Source organism: Acipenser ruthenus, chromosome 31 (genome assembly GCF_902713425.1).
Source record: "Acipenser ruthenus chromosome 31, fAciRut3.2 maternal haplotype, whole genome shotgun sequence".
In the NCBI taxonomy this organism is placed as follows: Eukaryota; Metazoa; Chordata; class Actinopteri; order Acipenseriformes; family Acipenseridae; genus Acipenser; species Acipenser ruthenus.
The window spans coordinates 3,322,216-3,338,147 of NC_081219.1; the positions used below are offsets into that span (position 1 = coordinate 3,322,216).

At 40.1% G+C, this 15,932-nt stretch overlaps 1 protein-coding gene across 4 annotated transcripts in view; it reads left to right on the plus strand.

Annotated features, from left to right (window-relative positions):
- LOC117964646 (endoglin-like) overlaps positions 1-15,932 on the plus strand; it is a 50,242-nt gene that overhangs the window by 6,820 nt on the left and 27,490 nt on the right. For 2 of the 4 annotated variants that reach the window (XM_059005674.1, XM_059005675.1), the window contains exon 3: positions 12,259-12,410. The exons of 1 other annotated variant lie outside the window; for it this stretch is intronic. In XM_059005674.1, the coding sequence (XP_058861657.1) occupies positions 12,259-12,410 (152 nt within the window). Of the gene's footprint in view, positions 1-12,258; positions 12,411-15,512; positions 15,684-15,932 lie in introns of those variants that run through there. One more of the 4 variants, XM_059005677.1, reaches the window with a different exon arrangement.

The following is a 15,932-nucleotide window of genomic DNA, read 5'->3' on the forward strand; positions in this document are numbered from 1 at the left end:
GTTTACCTTCCTCTGGATGGAGAGCACTGCCTCTCGCTGAGGAAACGGCAGGACAATAGGTGTCTGGAGTAGAGGCAAGCCTGCTAGAGCCAGCCCTGACCTTGGATCCAAACAGCCTATTCAATACACTGACCCTGACCAGCAAACAGGCTTGGAGAAACCGAAGGGACATCGCTCAGTGCTGTCACACTGTCTGCGTTACACCCAGCTCCTGGGCCTTGGACTCTTGTGTTCATTGGAGTGAATTTAGATGGTTTATGTACAGTAGGATAATATTTACATTACATTATGTTACAATGCCAGGCCTGTCAATTGAAGAGCGACAAAGATGAGATGCTGATCTTTAAAATCCCACCAGTAATCATTGAAAAGGAAGGACAGTGCTGTCCGTCGTGTCTGGCTCTCAATAGACTTTTTCAAGATAGAGATTCCAGCAGAATCCAAGATGCACAAAGCTCTGAATTGCTGTTGTTTAAAGAAACGTGCAAAAGCAAAACCAGTTGACAGCCTTCAAATATACAGAGCCCAGTATCCACTGCCAACACGTTTCTGAATCTGCTCGGAACAGAACTGACTTTTTATAGGAGTTATCCAACGAGTCCACTCGAGTCTAGAGAGTACTAAGTGATATTTTAGATTGTCTGCTGGAAGAGCTACAAGTAACCATGAAGGGAAGACAGTTCATCCTAATCAGGTTGGTTTAGTGTACTGATTCCAGATTTTCGCATGAGCCTGAGTTTCGTAACACAGTTCTGCAAGGTCTGGTTGTGGCAGCATGCAGTGGCAAGGGGCCCCATTCAGCAGTAATCCCCACAGTAACTGAGCGCCCCGCTCGAGCAGTCTCTGTCAGGGGGTTGATTGCAGGGTGAGTGGCCCCTGTTTAGAGACGCAATGAAGGAAGTCAGCGCTTCCAGGAAATGGCCAGTTGCCAGTAATTAGGCCAGATTTCTTTCTGACTTGTTGTTGCTGTTTGGAATGTTTCTTTACAGTACTTGTTGAAATAGAGAGAATAAGGTATGGCTCTCCATTGCTGTCAGTGTCTTTACATAGACTTAGACTAAGACAGACCAATGTGGAGCTCCAATCTCATGGTAGACCTAACAGCGCTTATGTTCTTATGTTCTTAAGAAAGTTTACAAACGAGAGGAGGCCATTCGGCCCATCTTGCTCGTTTGGTTGTTAGTAGCTTATTGATCCCAGAATCTCATCAAGCAGCTTCTTGAAGGATCCCAGGGTGTCAGCTTCAACAACATTACTGGGGAGTTGGGTCCAGACCCTCACAATTCTCTGTGTAAAAAAGTGCCTCCTATTTTCTGTTCTGAATGCCCCACTATGTAATCTCCATTTGTGACTCCTGGTGACCAGAACTGAACACAATATTCTAGGTGAGGTCTTACTAATGCATTGTAAAGTTTTAAAATTACTTCCCGTTATTTTCACGATATATTCGAGCATCTTGTTGGCCTTTTTTTATAGCTTCCCCACATTGTCTAGATGAGGACATTTCTGAGTCAACATAAACTCCTAGGTCTTTTTCATAGATTCCTTCTTCAATTTCAGTATCTCCCATATGATATTTTATAATTCACATTTTTATTGCCTGCGTGCAGTACCTTACACTTTTCTCTCTTAAATGTCATTGGCCATGTGTCTGCCCAGTTCTGAATGCTGTCTAGATCATTTTGAATGACCTTTGCTGCTGCAACAGTGTTTGCCACTCCTCCTATTTTTGTGTCATCTGCAAATTTAACAAGTTTGCTTACTATACCAGAATTTAAATCATTAATGTAGATTAGGAATAGCAGAGGACCTAATACTGACCCCTGTGGTACATCACTGGTTACCTCACTCCATTTCGAGGTTTCTCCTCTAATCAGTACTTCCTGTTTTCTACATGTTAACCACTTCCTGATCCATGTGCTTGCACTTTTATTATTATTATTTATTTCTTAGCAGACGCCCTTATCCAGGGCGACTTACAATTGTTACAAGATATCACATTATACAGATATCACATTATTTTTACATACAATTACCCATTTATACAGTTGGGTTTTTACTGGAGCAATCTAGGTAAAGTACCTTGCTCAAGGGTACAGCAGCAGTGTCCCCCACCTGGGATGGAACCCACGACCCTCCGGTCAAGAGTCCAGAGCCCTAACCACTACTCCACACTGCTGCCCACTTCCTTGAATCCCTACTGCATTCAGTTTGAGAATTGGGTTGCCACCTCATGACCTCAAAAATAAGGAACAGACCCTAACACTAACCCTAATGCCACACAACACCCGTGCTGCCCCCGCCCCCCCCCCACCACCACCCTCACAGATCCAGTTGACCTCTTAAAACATAATTATTAGTTAATCTATTTTAAGATATTTTGACAAATTACATTTATTATATATAACGTTAGTTCCAGGGCACTTTTGTAGATTCTTGGCAATTCAAACAAATGTCAGGATTTCACACACATTCAATACAAACAAATATCAATGAAAAACCTAGAACTATGTGGAATTACAAGTTCCCTTTAAAATAAATACCACAAAGCTATTGCACATTTCAAATGAAGCAGTGGAGATGCAGCCTGCCCTGGTTCCCGATGAAATTTCTGCTGACAGGAAGTCACATGACAGAGTGAATATGCTGCATAAAGCTAAAGATAAATACAATAAAAGATCTATTGATCTTCTAAACTCTCTGCATGTACAAATTCTGAGCCTGAGCTTGTAAGTCTTTACAGAATCAGAATTGGTTGTCAAAATGACTAAGATATGTGAATTTAGAAATTGTTAGTAAAGTAGAAATTATTACTGATTTACAAATTGCTTATGATGAGCTAATAACAATGCTGTTGTGTCCAAACATGGAAACATATATTGAATCTTTATTGGCAGCCATTAAGTTCATTATTTCCTTTTCCATGCATTTTTTTGGTTGCTTCTTGCAGCAGCAAGGAGAGGTTTGCCCTCCATGATCAAGGAGTGGAAGTCTGCACACCCCACATCAAAATAGAGGCTCACAAGGAGCTCACTTTTGATAAGCTCTACTGAACACCTGTTTCGAATGTCGCTCCATTTGTTTTGCACGCTCCATAGTTGACATGTGTTGTTCGCCACTAAAAGCTGAAACTGAGTTCAGAGATAATCCAAACCTCTCCAGTGAGCTGGTGATGCATGCATCTGCAGATTCATCTAGATTTTAAATAACATATGTGTATATATATACATATATATATATATATATATATATATATATATATATATATATATATATATATATATATATATATATATATATATCAATAATAATGAATAAGGAATAAAACTTCACTCTAGCTACATTAAGTAATACTAGCAAGTTATTTCAATATTTAAATACAAATTGTGTAATGCAAATAATAATAGCAACACGTTCAATACATACTATTAAAATGTGAATATATAAATAGGCTACATCTTAGATTAGAAGAACCCAGAAAATGATCGATATATTAAAACGCTATTTACATATCACACATCAAGAAAATACACTTAGAAGGATGAACGGATTATGAGTGTGCGCACGTAAAGTATAAAGTCCATTTAAAACTTTAAGAGTAACGTTAGCTACTAATTGGGGGTGCGCTTTGAATTTATATTATTATATTATATTATTTATTTCTTCGCAGACGCCCTTATTCAGAGCGACTTACAATTGTTACAAGATATCACATTATTTTTACATACAATTACCCATTTATACAGTTGGGTTTTTACTGGAGCAATCTAGGTAAAGTACCTTGCTCAAGGGTACAGCAGCAGTGTCCCCCCACCTGGGATTGAACCCACGACCCTCCGGGCCAGAGTCCAGCACCCTAACCACTACTCCACACTGCTGCCCTATTGTGAGAGCGGCCCAGAAAATGTATTTCGTAAACAATCAAAACTACACAAGAACAACACTGTCCAATCCATAATTAATTAAAATAATTACACTTAAAGCCCACAAGAAAGCAAAAAAAGAGACCGGAGACCGCATTACAGAAGAAAATCATAACTTCATGCTCGGGTCTGTGAATGGCTAGAAATTGTGTTGGGTAACATTAGCTATCTAACGTTAGCTAATAAAATTGTAATCGCTCTAGCTAGAGGAATAAATTGTGCAAGGAGAAGTACAGTAGCCTGCCTCCCTTATCAGCTTCAGGTGATCTCTCTGGAACAAAGAACGATTGAATAGCCTGATTGGTTCTCCTTGTTCGTTATGAGCATGGCCTTCTCCCGCTTCATGCTGTCTAAGGTCACAAACTCCGCCCTGAGAGATCGAAAATTCTTTCCTGCACACAGTGCACCGGGCTTTGAAAATATTGTCATGAACTTTGTTCACCCATGTAAAATTCGTCTCTATATTTTTGCATCCGTTTTTTATTTTTTTTATTTTAACAGAATTTGTCATCGTGTCCGAAATCGGTCAGCTAGGTTATATGTTTCATAGCTACATAGCTGACAGAGGCACACACCACCCAATAGGATTTAGAACTGCCTGGCGCTAATCGATCCTTTTCGCACAGTATGTATAAAGTGAATAATTGTTAATCAAATAAAGTACAGCTCCCATAATTACCTGCTAACTCTGAGATGGACCCGGTTCCGGTAGGAAGTTGGTGCTTCACCAGAGACGGAGATCTCTGACTTCTCATGCTTGAAAAATACATTTGGCTCAGTGGTGCAAAATACAGAACAAATTGCATTCCGTATCGATTTGAAACGGAACGCAACATTTTATTAACCAATACGGGACGATTCCGTATTCTACAGAACGGGTGGCAACCTTAACAGCACCTTTCACAATGTGGGGAAGACCCCTTAGATTCCAATGTTGAGGGGATTGAGATATTTTGAAGGTAAATGTATATATGTATCTATTTATTAAAATCCCTAAATAATTAATTTCCAGTAAAGTTTTTATTTTAAAATCATTGTAAAATTCAGTTTGAATGAATTCCTGTTTTCCCCCGGCTATTTGTAGCTTTTCTGTATTCAAGTCTAGTTTGTATGTGAAACCGTACTGCTGTTTTTCAATGCTGAGGCTTATTAGCTGGTAAAGGGAAGTGACCACTTAGTTCATGTGACTTAGTTCAATATAACTCTTTTTTTGTTTTGCTGCCATTTGCATTTGTATCTGCAGTAAATCTCAGGAGATCTGTGTATGAGCAGTTTCGGCAGTATATCTCAGGAGATCTGTGTATGAGCAGTTTCGGCAGTATATCTCAGGAGATCTGTGTATGAGCAGTTTCTGCAGTATATCTCAGGAGATCTGTGTATGAGCTGTTTCGGCAGTATATCTCAGGAGATCTGTGTATGAGCAGTTTCGGCAGTATATCTCAGGAGATCTGTGTATGAGCAGTTTCGGCAGTATATCTCAGGAGATCTGTGTATGAGCAGTTTCGGCAGTATATCTCAGGAGATCTGTGTATGAGCAGTTTCGGCAGTATATCTCAGGAGATCTGTGTATGAGCAGTTTCGGCAGTATATCTCAGGAGATCTGTGTATGAGCAGTTTCTGCAGTATATCTCAGGAGATCTGTGTATGAGCTGTTTCGGCAGTATATCTCAGGAGATCTGTGTATGAGCAGTTTCGGCAGTATATCTCAGGAGATCTGTGTATGAGCAGTTTCGGCAGTATATCTCAGGAGATCTGTGGATGAGCAGTTTCGGCAGTATATCTCAGGAGATCTGTGGATGAGCAGTTTCGGCAGTATATCTCAGGAGATCTGTGGATGAGCAGTTTCGGCAGTATATCTCAGGAGATCTGTGGATGAGCAGTTTCGGCAGTATATCTCAGGAGATCTGTGTATGAGCAGTTTCGGCAGTATATCTCAGGAGATCTGTGTATGAGCAGTTTCGGCAGTATATCTCAGGAGATCTGTGGATGAGCAGTTTCGGCAGTATATCTCAGGAGATCTGTGTATGAGCAGTTTCGGCAGTATATCTCAGGAGATCTGTGTATGAGCTGTTTCGGCAGTATATCTCAGGAGATCTGTGTATGAGCTGTTTCGGCAGTATATCTCAGGAGATCTGTGTATGAGCAGTTTCGGCAGTATATCTCAGGAGATCTGTGTATGAGCAGTTTCGGCAGTATATCTCAGGAGATCTGTGTATGAGCAGTTTCGGCAGTATATCTCAGGAGATCTGTGTATGAGCAGTTTCGGCAGTATATCTCAGGAGATCTGTGTATGAGCAGTTTCGGCAGTATATCTCAGGAGATCTGTGTATGAGCAGTTTCGGCAGTATATCTCAGGAGATCTGTGTATGAGCTGTTTCGGCAGTATATCTCAGGAGATCTGTGTATGAGCAGTTTCGGCAGTATATCTCAGGAGATCTGTGTATGAGCAGTTTCGGCAGTATATCTCAGGAGATCTGTGTATGAGCAGTTTCGGCAGTATATCTCAGGAGATCTGTGTATGAGCAGTTTCGGCAGTATATCTCAGGAGATCTGTGTATGAGCAGTTTCGGCAGTATATCTCAGGAGATCTGTGTATGAGCAGTTTCGGCAGTATATCTCAGGAGATCTGTGTATGAGCAGTTTCGGCAGTATATCTCAGGAGATCTGTGTATGAGCAGTTTCGGCAGTATATCTCAGGAGATCTGTGTATGAGCAGTTTCGGCAGTATATCTCAGGAGATCTGTGTATGAGCAGTTTCGGCAGTATATCTCAGGAGATCTGTGTGAGCAGTTTCGGCAGTATATCTCAGGAGATCTGTGTATGAGCAGTTTCGGCAGTATATCTCAGGAGATCTGTGGATGAGCAGTTTCGGCAGTATATCTCAGGAGATCTGTGTATGAGCAGTTTCGGCAGTATATCTCAGGAGATCTGTGGATGAGCAGTTTCGGCAGTATATCTCAGGAGATCTGTGTATGAGCAGTTTCGGCAGTATATCTCAGGAGATCTGTGTATGAGCAGTTTCGGCAGTATATCTCAGGAGATCTGTGTATGAGCAGTTTTTTAAACAATGCTGTTAGTATGAGGATGAAAAGGAAACAAAACATAACTGAAAAATAAATTCTCAGACTATAATGATGGGCTGCAAAGTTATAAATAACATTTTTTTTAAAGAAATAAGAGACAGCCTAAAGTAAACCGGCTTGTGTTTGTTTCTTTTAGAGTGTTGAGTATACATCGACAGGCTGCCAAGAGAGCCCTTGGGTTAAGCAGGGGGAAGCTTTGAATAGAATTTGAAATCAAAGGGAAAGGTTCAATTTTCTTTGGACATTAAAATACAAAGGGAGAACTGTTTATGGATACCAAGCTATTTAATAAAAAGCTAGCAGCCTGAATGGGGTCAAATGGATAATACATTGTAACAGAAGGGCAGCTACAATGATATGAGCCGTTGGTAGAATTCTGACATGATAGCCAATGGTCTGACCCAATAAACACTAGTCAGTACCATTTCTGATGAGGAGTTGTTCTGCTAATGGTTTTGCTATGTTTCCTTCAGGGTTAGTACACAGATATTATGCTGTGTTTATGTATTATGGTTCTGTAAATGCGTCTGAGACATGCCCAACAGTGACTACATAACTTCCTGGCTTGGTACACAAAGAATAATCATTTTGCATTGTATAAAATGAGCACATTGCATGACCAATACATTGTACAGTATGATTCAGTAATATTCAGTAATTTGTGGGTTTTGTAAATGGAAATTACCTTCAGATTTTTCCATTTTGATTAGAAACACACCATGAAACATCACAGATTAAAAACAACTGCCTCTTCTGCTAAAGTGCATGAAAAAACTGAAAAAACAATGTAAAAGTACAGTAAATCTAAAGTAAACGAATGTAGGAGAACCAGTAACCAGCATTTCACCAAAACTAAGCCTGTCTCTCTCTCCTTGTATTTGATGTGCTTCTGGTGTTGTGCCTGTTTCCCTGATTCACAGCCGTGTGGCCCCAGATACCATCAGCACAGCTCGCTGCACACCATTGCACCGTCTCGCTGCTCTGACTGGGAGCTGGGAGCGGAGCGCCAGCTTCACTTCCCCAGGAGAGAGACCAGACTGCCAAGAGAGAGAGCGCCATCATTTACTGTGAAGCCGGTGTAATATTAGACTGTCCCATACACACAGGCGGGTCTTCTACAGGTTGCCTTCTAATAAAGTGTTGACAGTATTTAGACTTGGGAATAGCTAGGTTAGTTATTTGATTATGTTTCTGAGATTTGGACATTGATAACTATTGGACTACTAAAAGGAAAATTGCGGTGGTGTCTCTTCTAATATGACTTATGGACGGTCGGACAGACAGACAAACAGCTTCAGTCTCCACTGCTGTCATCATTCGCAATTTAAAGATACACATTTTTTTGAGATGACAGGCTTTTTTAAAGTCTTGTAATCAGAAAACAGAAACAGGAAGTATGTTTTTAAAAGCCACAGGTGAAGAGCTGTGAGCAGGGTATGAGAAGGCTTCCAGGAAGGCATTAAGTGACAGTTAATTAGAGCCTGCTAACGAGCTGTGACACTCCGCTTGGGAGCAGCGATTCCCGGGCTGTGTCAGGTCTGCAGCCTCCACTTGTTTACGTCCCATGTCACGCCAGGGCCTGCCAGAGCCCGGCGTCATCGGCATGCTGTCTAAACAGGACATTTCCTGTCAGGAAGCTGCAGTGGAGGCATGGCAGTGGCCAGGCAGACAAACCTGAGCTCAAGAGCTGCCTGCCGGAGAGCTGTTCGGCGTCTTTCCCAGCTTTACTGGAGCGCTGGCAGCAGCCACTGGGGTCCCAGCTCAGACAGCAGAAGCACATCTCAGGTCCTTACATTGATGGCCTCTATGAATAGAAGCCTAAGAGAGAAACATTCAGGATGAAAAGAATTCAGGTACATCTTATCATAAACACTTTCAACCTTTCTTCATATTCAAAAATGCACCATCTGAAGCAATGCAACCATTTCAGTTTTTTTATTTATTGTGATGTCCCTAACCGAGAATATTGAAAATCACGCGGTAGACACAGGACACCTAACCGCATACCCAGTACTGCATCAAGTCAGCGCATGTAGTGAATTCTGAAAATGAAACCAAATTGTCAGCTTTGACAGGCAGAGTTTAAGATATGTCCACAATAGCCAGTAGATGACAGTGAAGTTGAATTATTAGCATGCACCTGCAACAATTATAATCTTTTTTTGTGTTTATCATAGTGGTACAATCTAATCCTTGGGTTGTAAAAAGGTGAAATACCAAACGATTTTTTTATTTTTTAAGGAAAATAAATGCTGTTATACAAGAGCTGGAAAAGGAATTGAAGTTGTGATAGGTAGTGATTAGGGATGTCACGGTATACCAGTTTTACGGTAAACCGCGGTATAAACTGCCACGGTTTTGAAACTGCAACCATTTTTTTATACCATGATTATAATAATAATAATTATTTATTTCTTAGCAGACGCCCTTATCCAGGGCGACTTACAAGATATCACATTATTTTTTTTTACATACAATTACCCATTTATACAGTTGGGTTTTTACTGGAGCAATCTAGGTAAAGTACCTTGCTCAAGGGTACAACAGCAGTGTCCCCACTGGGGATTGAACCCATGACCCTCTGGTCAAGAGCCCAAGAGTCCAGAGCCCTAACCACTACTCCACACTGATTACCAAGTTCACACAGTTTAAGGTGATATAGGCACGTTTTTGTATTCACCGTTTGCCCATTAGTTAGTTCATTAGAACTAACTAATGAACACTGACATCTCAAGTCCTGAAAACTGCCATGCATGAGATTATCCGAGTAAGCTATTAAATAAGTGATGTCATATTTAATATAAAACGCCCTACTAAACAATGATCGCTAGCAAACGTGATTGTCAGTAAATGAAACACAAATACTCAAATGTCAGCAAGAACAAGGCACTGTAACTTTTCATCACTGCCTTCCTATTAATTTACCAAACCAAAGAAGTAACAGCAGCTATTATCTATCGAATGGGTCAAGAGAAACGCAGTAAGCACACACCAAGGCAGAGAATCAAAAAGTCTATTTCCTACTATATAGCTAAGTCTAAGATGCTACAGGCATTTGTATTATTTTTATTTTAAACAGTATTGTAAAGATGTTGCCATTTCCTCAAGTTGATAGTGTTGTAGGGATTTTGATTTTATGTTAAAACATTTATACAATTTTATTCCCATTTAAAAAAAAAGTCCCTTAGATGCCGCTTAACTTTGCAAGGGTGTCATACCCACCTTAACTTTTCTTGTTTCCTTTGTGTTTGTTGCTGTTAACATGCAGTCCAAAAAAAAATAAAAAAATGTGCAGTCTCCGTCTATGTTTTGCACTCTGCTGAGAGATCAGTGGGCGGGCGCTGCATGTCTTAAAACGCACTCGATTGGCTATTGCTAGGTAACACTGTGCTTCTCTTAACTAATAGGATGCCGTCCAAACTGAAAGATGAAGAGTGTACTCGGTTGCAGTGGTCACATCCTTATCCCCTGTCATTCCAGACTGAGCCCAGAACATGTTAATATTTTGTTGTTTCTCCACAGTAATGTGAAATAAAAACGCAGCATTATTTTGCTGACCCAGTGTGAGCTGGAGTGAACACTACTTCCAGTTAGTGCCTGATAGAACTGTAGTTGTATTTGTTTTTACAACTTTAAATTAAAGTAATTTTCTTGTTAAAAAAGTACTTGACTTGAGTGTATTTCTTTAAATAGCCATTTAAAAACGGATTACGAAAAAATTACATTATACCGCGGTACGTCGATAACCATGGTATATTTTTTGATGGTTATCATACCGTCAAAATTTGCTACCGGGACATCCCTAGTAGTGATTGGTTCGAATAACTGTCTAGCTCCGTTGAGACACATGAGGGTAGCCACATACAGTACTATACAAACTGCTAAAGCCATCCTGATTACTGCCATCCAAGTCTTTTTCAGGCCACAGGCGTTGGGTAACTCGATGAAAAGCTATTAAGAAGTCTACATTTCACAACACTCAGGTCTGCAGGGAAGAGATTGCTGTGCCTCTGATCCTGCAGGAAATGACACCTGACCCAGCTTCCCTGAGGAAGGACAATGTCTTGGGGAATATTTATTGGCTGCTAACAGGAAACTCCTCGAGGAATGTCTAGCTGGAGTCTTAGCAGGGGAGTGGTTTTTAAAGATCTGGCTGCCATCTTCTGAAAAGTTATCCATTTCCCCTTGGAGAACATTGCAATAATAGAATCCCTGCTCTCCCCACATCCCCTCCACACACACAGACACGCGCGCTTGTAAATAACAGCGCCTGGCATCCTTCACAAAGCGCCTATAGAAGCACATCTCGTAAGCTGTTTGGAGTCCAGCTTGTGGTGATTGTTGAGGGAGTTTACCTTTCCAGAATGCGTGATGATAAGCAGAATGTGTCGAACATTCCATATTTCCTGCCAGTACTAGGTATAAACTATTTAATGCAGGCCTGGGCAGGATCATAATCTGACTGCATTATTTATACAGACTTCACATTTGTGTTTACTGTTTTGAACCATGTATTCCAGTATGTACAGCCATTACCTTACACAGACACATTGTCACAGCATCTGCACTGTACCATGCGAAAGACAGCAAGCATGACCATGGCTCAGTAACAGTACACCAATTTGTTTAGCTTTCTATTATATTTGTGTCAAAACATACCTTTCAGTGCTCCCAAAGCATGCAGGTTTATCATATATCTGAAGAACCACTTATCCAGTTGTCATGAAACTTACTATTAACATTATTTAGCAGAAGCTACTGAGAGTATCAGATTCCTGTATGGCGTCGTCTGTCTGTCCTTACAGCTGTCCATCTGCATGGCACAGAGGAGTATCTGGAGAAGCGCTTATCAAATTGTCACGGTCATCAACGGTTTCATCATACAGTACAGCTTGAATGTAGAATCTCCAGCTGTGGTGGGGATGCATGCTGTTTGAACCCCTGTGCATGTCTTTTGGTTTAGCTGTGTGACAATAACCCCCATGACGTTTTGAGATTCAGAATGTAAAGGACAGACGGAAAGCATTCTTTTGGTGTAATTTGTAAAAGGATAATTCGTGCTTATTGTAAGTAGGGGAACTCAGAGAAGTCTTATTCCATAGGATACAAGCTGTTTCCATGTTAAAGGATGAACAGACTATACATGCACATGTTTTGTTAACAATTCTGTATTATTTGAAGTGTCTGTGGTAGAATTGTTGTCAGGTCCTGGAATCCCAGTAAAGTAGACTCACCCTGTTTGCTTTCTGCAGGTGCAGTACCGCCCTGTGAGCTTAAGGAGGTGAAGGATGAGAACCCCATAAAAGTGACTCCTTCTTGGGTCTCCCAGGGCTGCTGGAGTGCGGACACCAGTGAAGGAAGAGAAATCCACTTGATTAACCTGAATTTGGACATGATCAGCTCGGTACGTTTCTGAAAGATTGACACGCTGGTTTTGACAGAATTGTAGAGCATGATGAAAATGCAGATCCTCTTAATGTTAATATATTCAACACATTGTGTCTAAATTTATAAGGCCCTGTTTATAAAAGTGTGAAGACTTAAGGTATTTTATGTGTTAGCACTCATTCAGGGTACTTAAAAAAACTATTTAAACAATAGAATGTTCATGCAATGAAAAGGACAAAGTTGCTACAATTACAGGAGAATATCCAGGCCAGTATTCTCTTCTTTTTCACACATGTGTGTTAAATCGCTTATACCCCATATCTGCAGGACACAGCGTGCCCTATTCACAAAGCTTGAGCTCATGCCTTAGTTAAATAGTTCTTTGAACTCTTTTTAAAGGTTAATAAAGTTTGTATTTGTGTACATTTTCTCATCTGGTGTTAAATAGACCAACAACCGTCTCGAACTGTTTCATCAACAATATAACATTTTATATAATCCATGAAAACAACTTTCAGTGAGCTTTGTGAGGAAAGGAAGCCAGTGAAATGCAGTGGTGTGGGTTTCTGAACAGACACTTGCATGTATAGCTATACATAGCAGTACTGGCACAGCTAGTATGTAAAGAACATGTCATGTACTGTACTGTACTGCATGAAACAAGGCCAGGGTATTTAATAATGGATCCGAATTCCACAGAAAACTAAGCAGAGAAGTTTACCTGTGTAATGGTGGCACAGAGACCTGTTTTTAATGTAACATTTGTTTTTTAATGGTTATTCTCACTACTACCATCTGGCTAATATTTGGTCGAATCTATCAGTTGCAGTGCTTCAGGGTCAGTTAGTCTGCTCTGACAAATAGGGAAATGGAAATGTTAAGATAGAGTGGAATCTCAGAAACTGTTTTCACTTCTCTTTCTGATACGTGATTCCAGCTGACAAGTACCACATGTCTGATAACGCATGGGATCAGTCCCTCAGAGCCGCTAACACTTTTCTGCACTGAGAACAACATGTGGGGAAATGGCAGGTCCAGCTCAGCACAAATATTTTCTTTGGAATTGCTCTTGTGAAAGTCAGCAGTAAAGCATACAACATTTCTAATACAGAAACTTAACTTGTGACCTACAAAAGTCTCTTAACTTTGCAAAGGATGATGCCTTATGTTATTTCACTTTTATACACTGACTGGAAAAAAAAATGCTGTTTGACACCTTTGCAGGCTCCATCATTCATTCATTACCTGCTTACAGCTGATGGTGGTTTTTGTAAACCTTTTCCATTCCACCTGGGAGACTTATTGATTGATAAATTGTCAATGTAGCCACTGTGTCAAGGTAAGAGGTGGTTGCACAGACACCAGCTGCCATGCCCTTGTCAAGTCACTGAGATCTCTCTGTGCACAGTATGCTGCGCACTTGGGGATTTTCTCATTTTAATTGCATTCTCCAATTTTTAAGCCAGTCTCTATACATCATTTAATGAACCTGCCAGTTATAGTGCTGTGTTGCAGTGGGTCATATAACCATACTGTACACTACAATTGTTTAAAAAATGTTTTAATTAACATTCAATAACTTAAACAATGCAACAGATGGGAGCATGTTACGGGGTGTTTGTTGTAGGTAGAGGAATAAACTTGTTAAGGTAATCTTAAGGAATTGCTCTATGTGTAGTTCATTCCAAGTTGGTTGCGATCAGCATTGTTAATCGTGTTCTTGAAAAATGCTTCTGTATACAGCTGAAATCAATTTTGTAGTTTCTTCTCCAATTTTTCCTACATTTATTTGACCGTAATATGCTTTCTTGGATATCTCATAAGGTCCTTGACTAAATGATCCTTAATGACAATGCAGTGACACAGGATTTAGTATCGAGCGCATGCAAGAGAACTGTGAAGCTCATGCCCTAAATGCTGATACCTTGTCTGAAGTTTGCAAAAATGCAACCCTTTTTTCTAAATGTAGGGAATGACATTACTATCATTTTATAGGTTAAAATGTTACTGTTGCATTGGATATTAATGTTAGAAGTTACTTAAATGAAAGCATTATAAAGCAAGCATGGTACAGAACAGAGAAGAAAGTTAAAGCATATTAATTGCAATAGCATGATTAAGCGAGGTGAACTCAGCTGCAAAATGACAGCGCATATCTACTGAAGTGAACTGTTATATGGGAATGATTGAGTCTAGGGAATAAGCAAGCCAAACAATACAAACTGATTCAGGAAAAATCCTTTTCCTTTCTGGCGCCTAGTTTTGTACTTCCTTTGTAATGACTGATTTTGGTATTTTCCTTTTTTTAGATTACTTCTTATTGAGTTTTAATCTTTCTTTCTTTCTTTCTTTCTTTATTTATTTATTTATTTATACATCATACAAAAATAAATGAAACCCCCAAAACAGAAAGCTAACAAGCTAATAGTAAAAAATAAGTGACTATAATTGTTCTCCTATTCTGTGTTTTATAAGCATGATATTTTGTTACTGTGTACATGGTCGCAGTATGACAGAGTTATTGTTAACATGTTGTGTAACAGAGCAAGCTGTGGGGGAAGCTACTTTATAAAAACGTGACCAGCACACAAAACAATCTCCCTGTTTTCCACAGGTAAAAATGGAGGCCAGTGTTGTGTATGTTGGTATCAGAGCAACTTTGTAGGCAATGCTGTTTTGTTGTGTACTGGCAAAACCAATACGACCATTTTTCAGGCAATGTTTGTTCCTGATTTTCACATACAGTACAATATTTGCCCCAGCTACCATACCAATATGACAGTTTTGTGTTGTTTTTTTTTTACTATGATAGGGTTAATCTAGCACTGGCTATAAACTTGGCTTGCGTTCGGCCCATATATTCCTAGCCTTGATTTGAGGTCTGGCCAAAGACTCCTGTCTTTAACTGCACGTATTTCACATGCACAGAGACCAATGATATCTGAATGGCCGGGCCACACTGACTTCTCCAGAACTGACCCCAAAAAGTGAACCTTTTCAGCAGCAGCCAGCACAGTAAACAACAGTGATGGAATGTGCATTCTGAGAGGGGGGGCGGGGGGCTAAAACCCAGATTGATGTCATAGCTTGGCACCCCGCAGACACTGCTGGCACTGCTCCTAGTCCAGAGCTTGGAGCTGTCTTGGGTTAAAGGAGAACTGAAGAATTACGGGAAGCCGGTTTGCAGAAGCAAAGCAAAAAAAAAAAAACAGCTCTCGAGAAAGAAGAAAAAAAGTAGTCGAAAGGAAAACAATTGTATCTGTGAAACACAGGAGCAAAAATAGCAAGGGTGAGTGAGCATGGCCGGCACCTTCATTGTTCAACACTGAGAGGGAGAGGGGCGGGGGGCTGCTTTTCAGCAAACACTATAGCATGTTCACTTCAAGGAACGCCTTGAAGGGTGATTCATAGATTTGTAGATTTTTTAAATTATTATTATTATTATTATTATTATTATTATTATTATTATTATTATTATTATTAATAGTAGTCGTAGTAACTGGCACAGACCACCATCCGAGACTAATACATTCCAGAG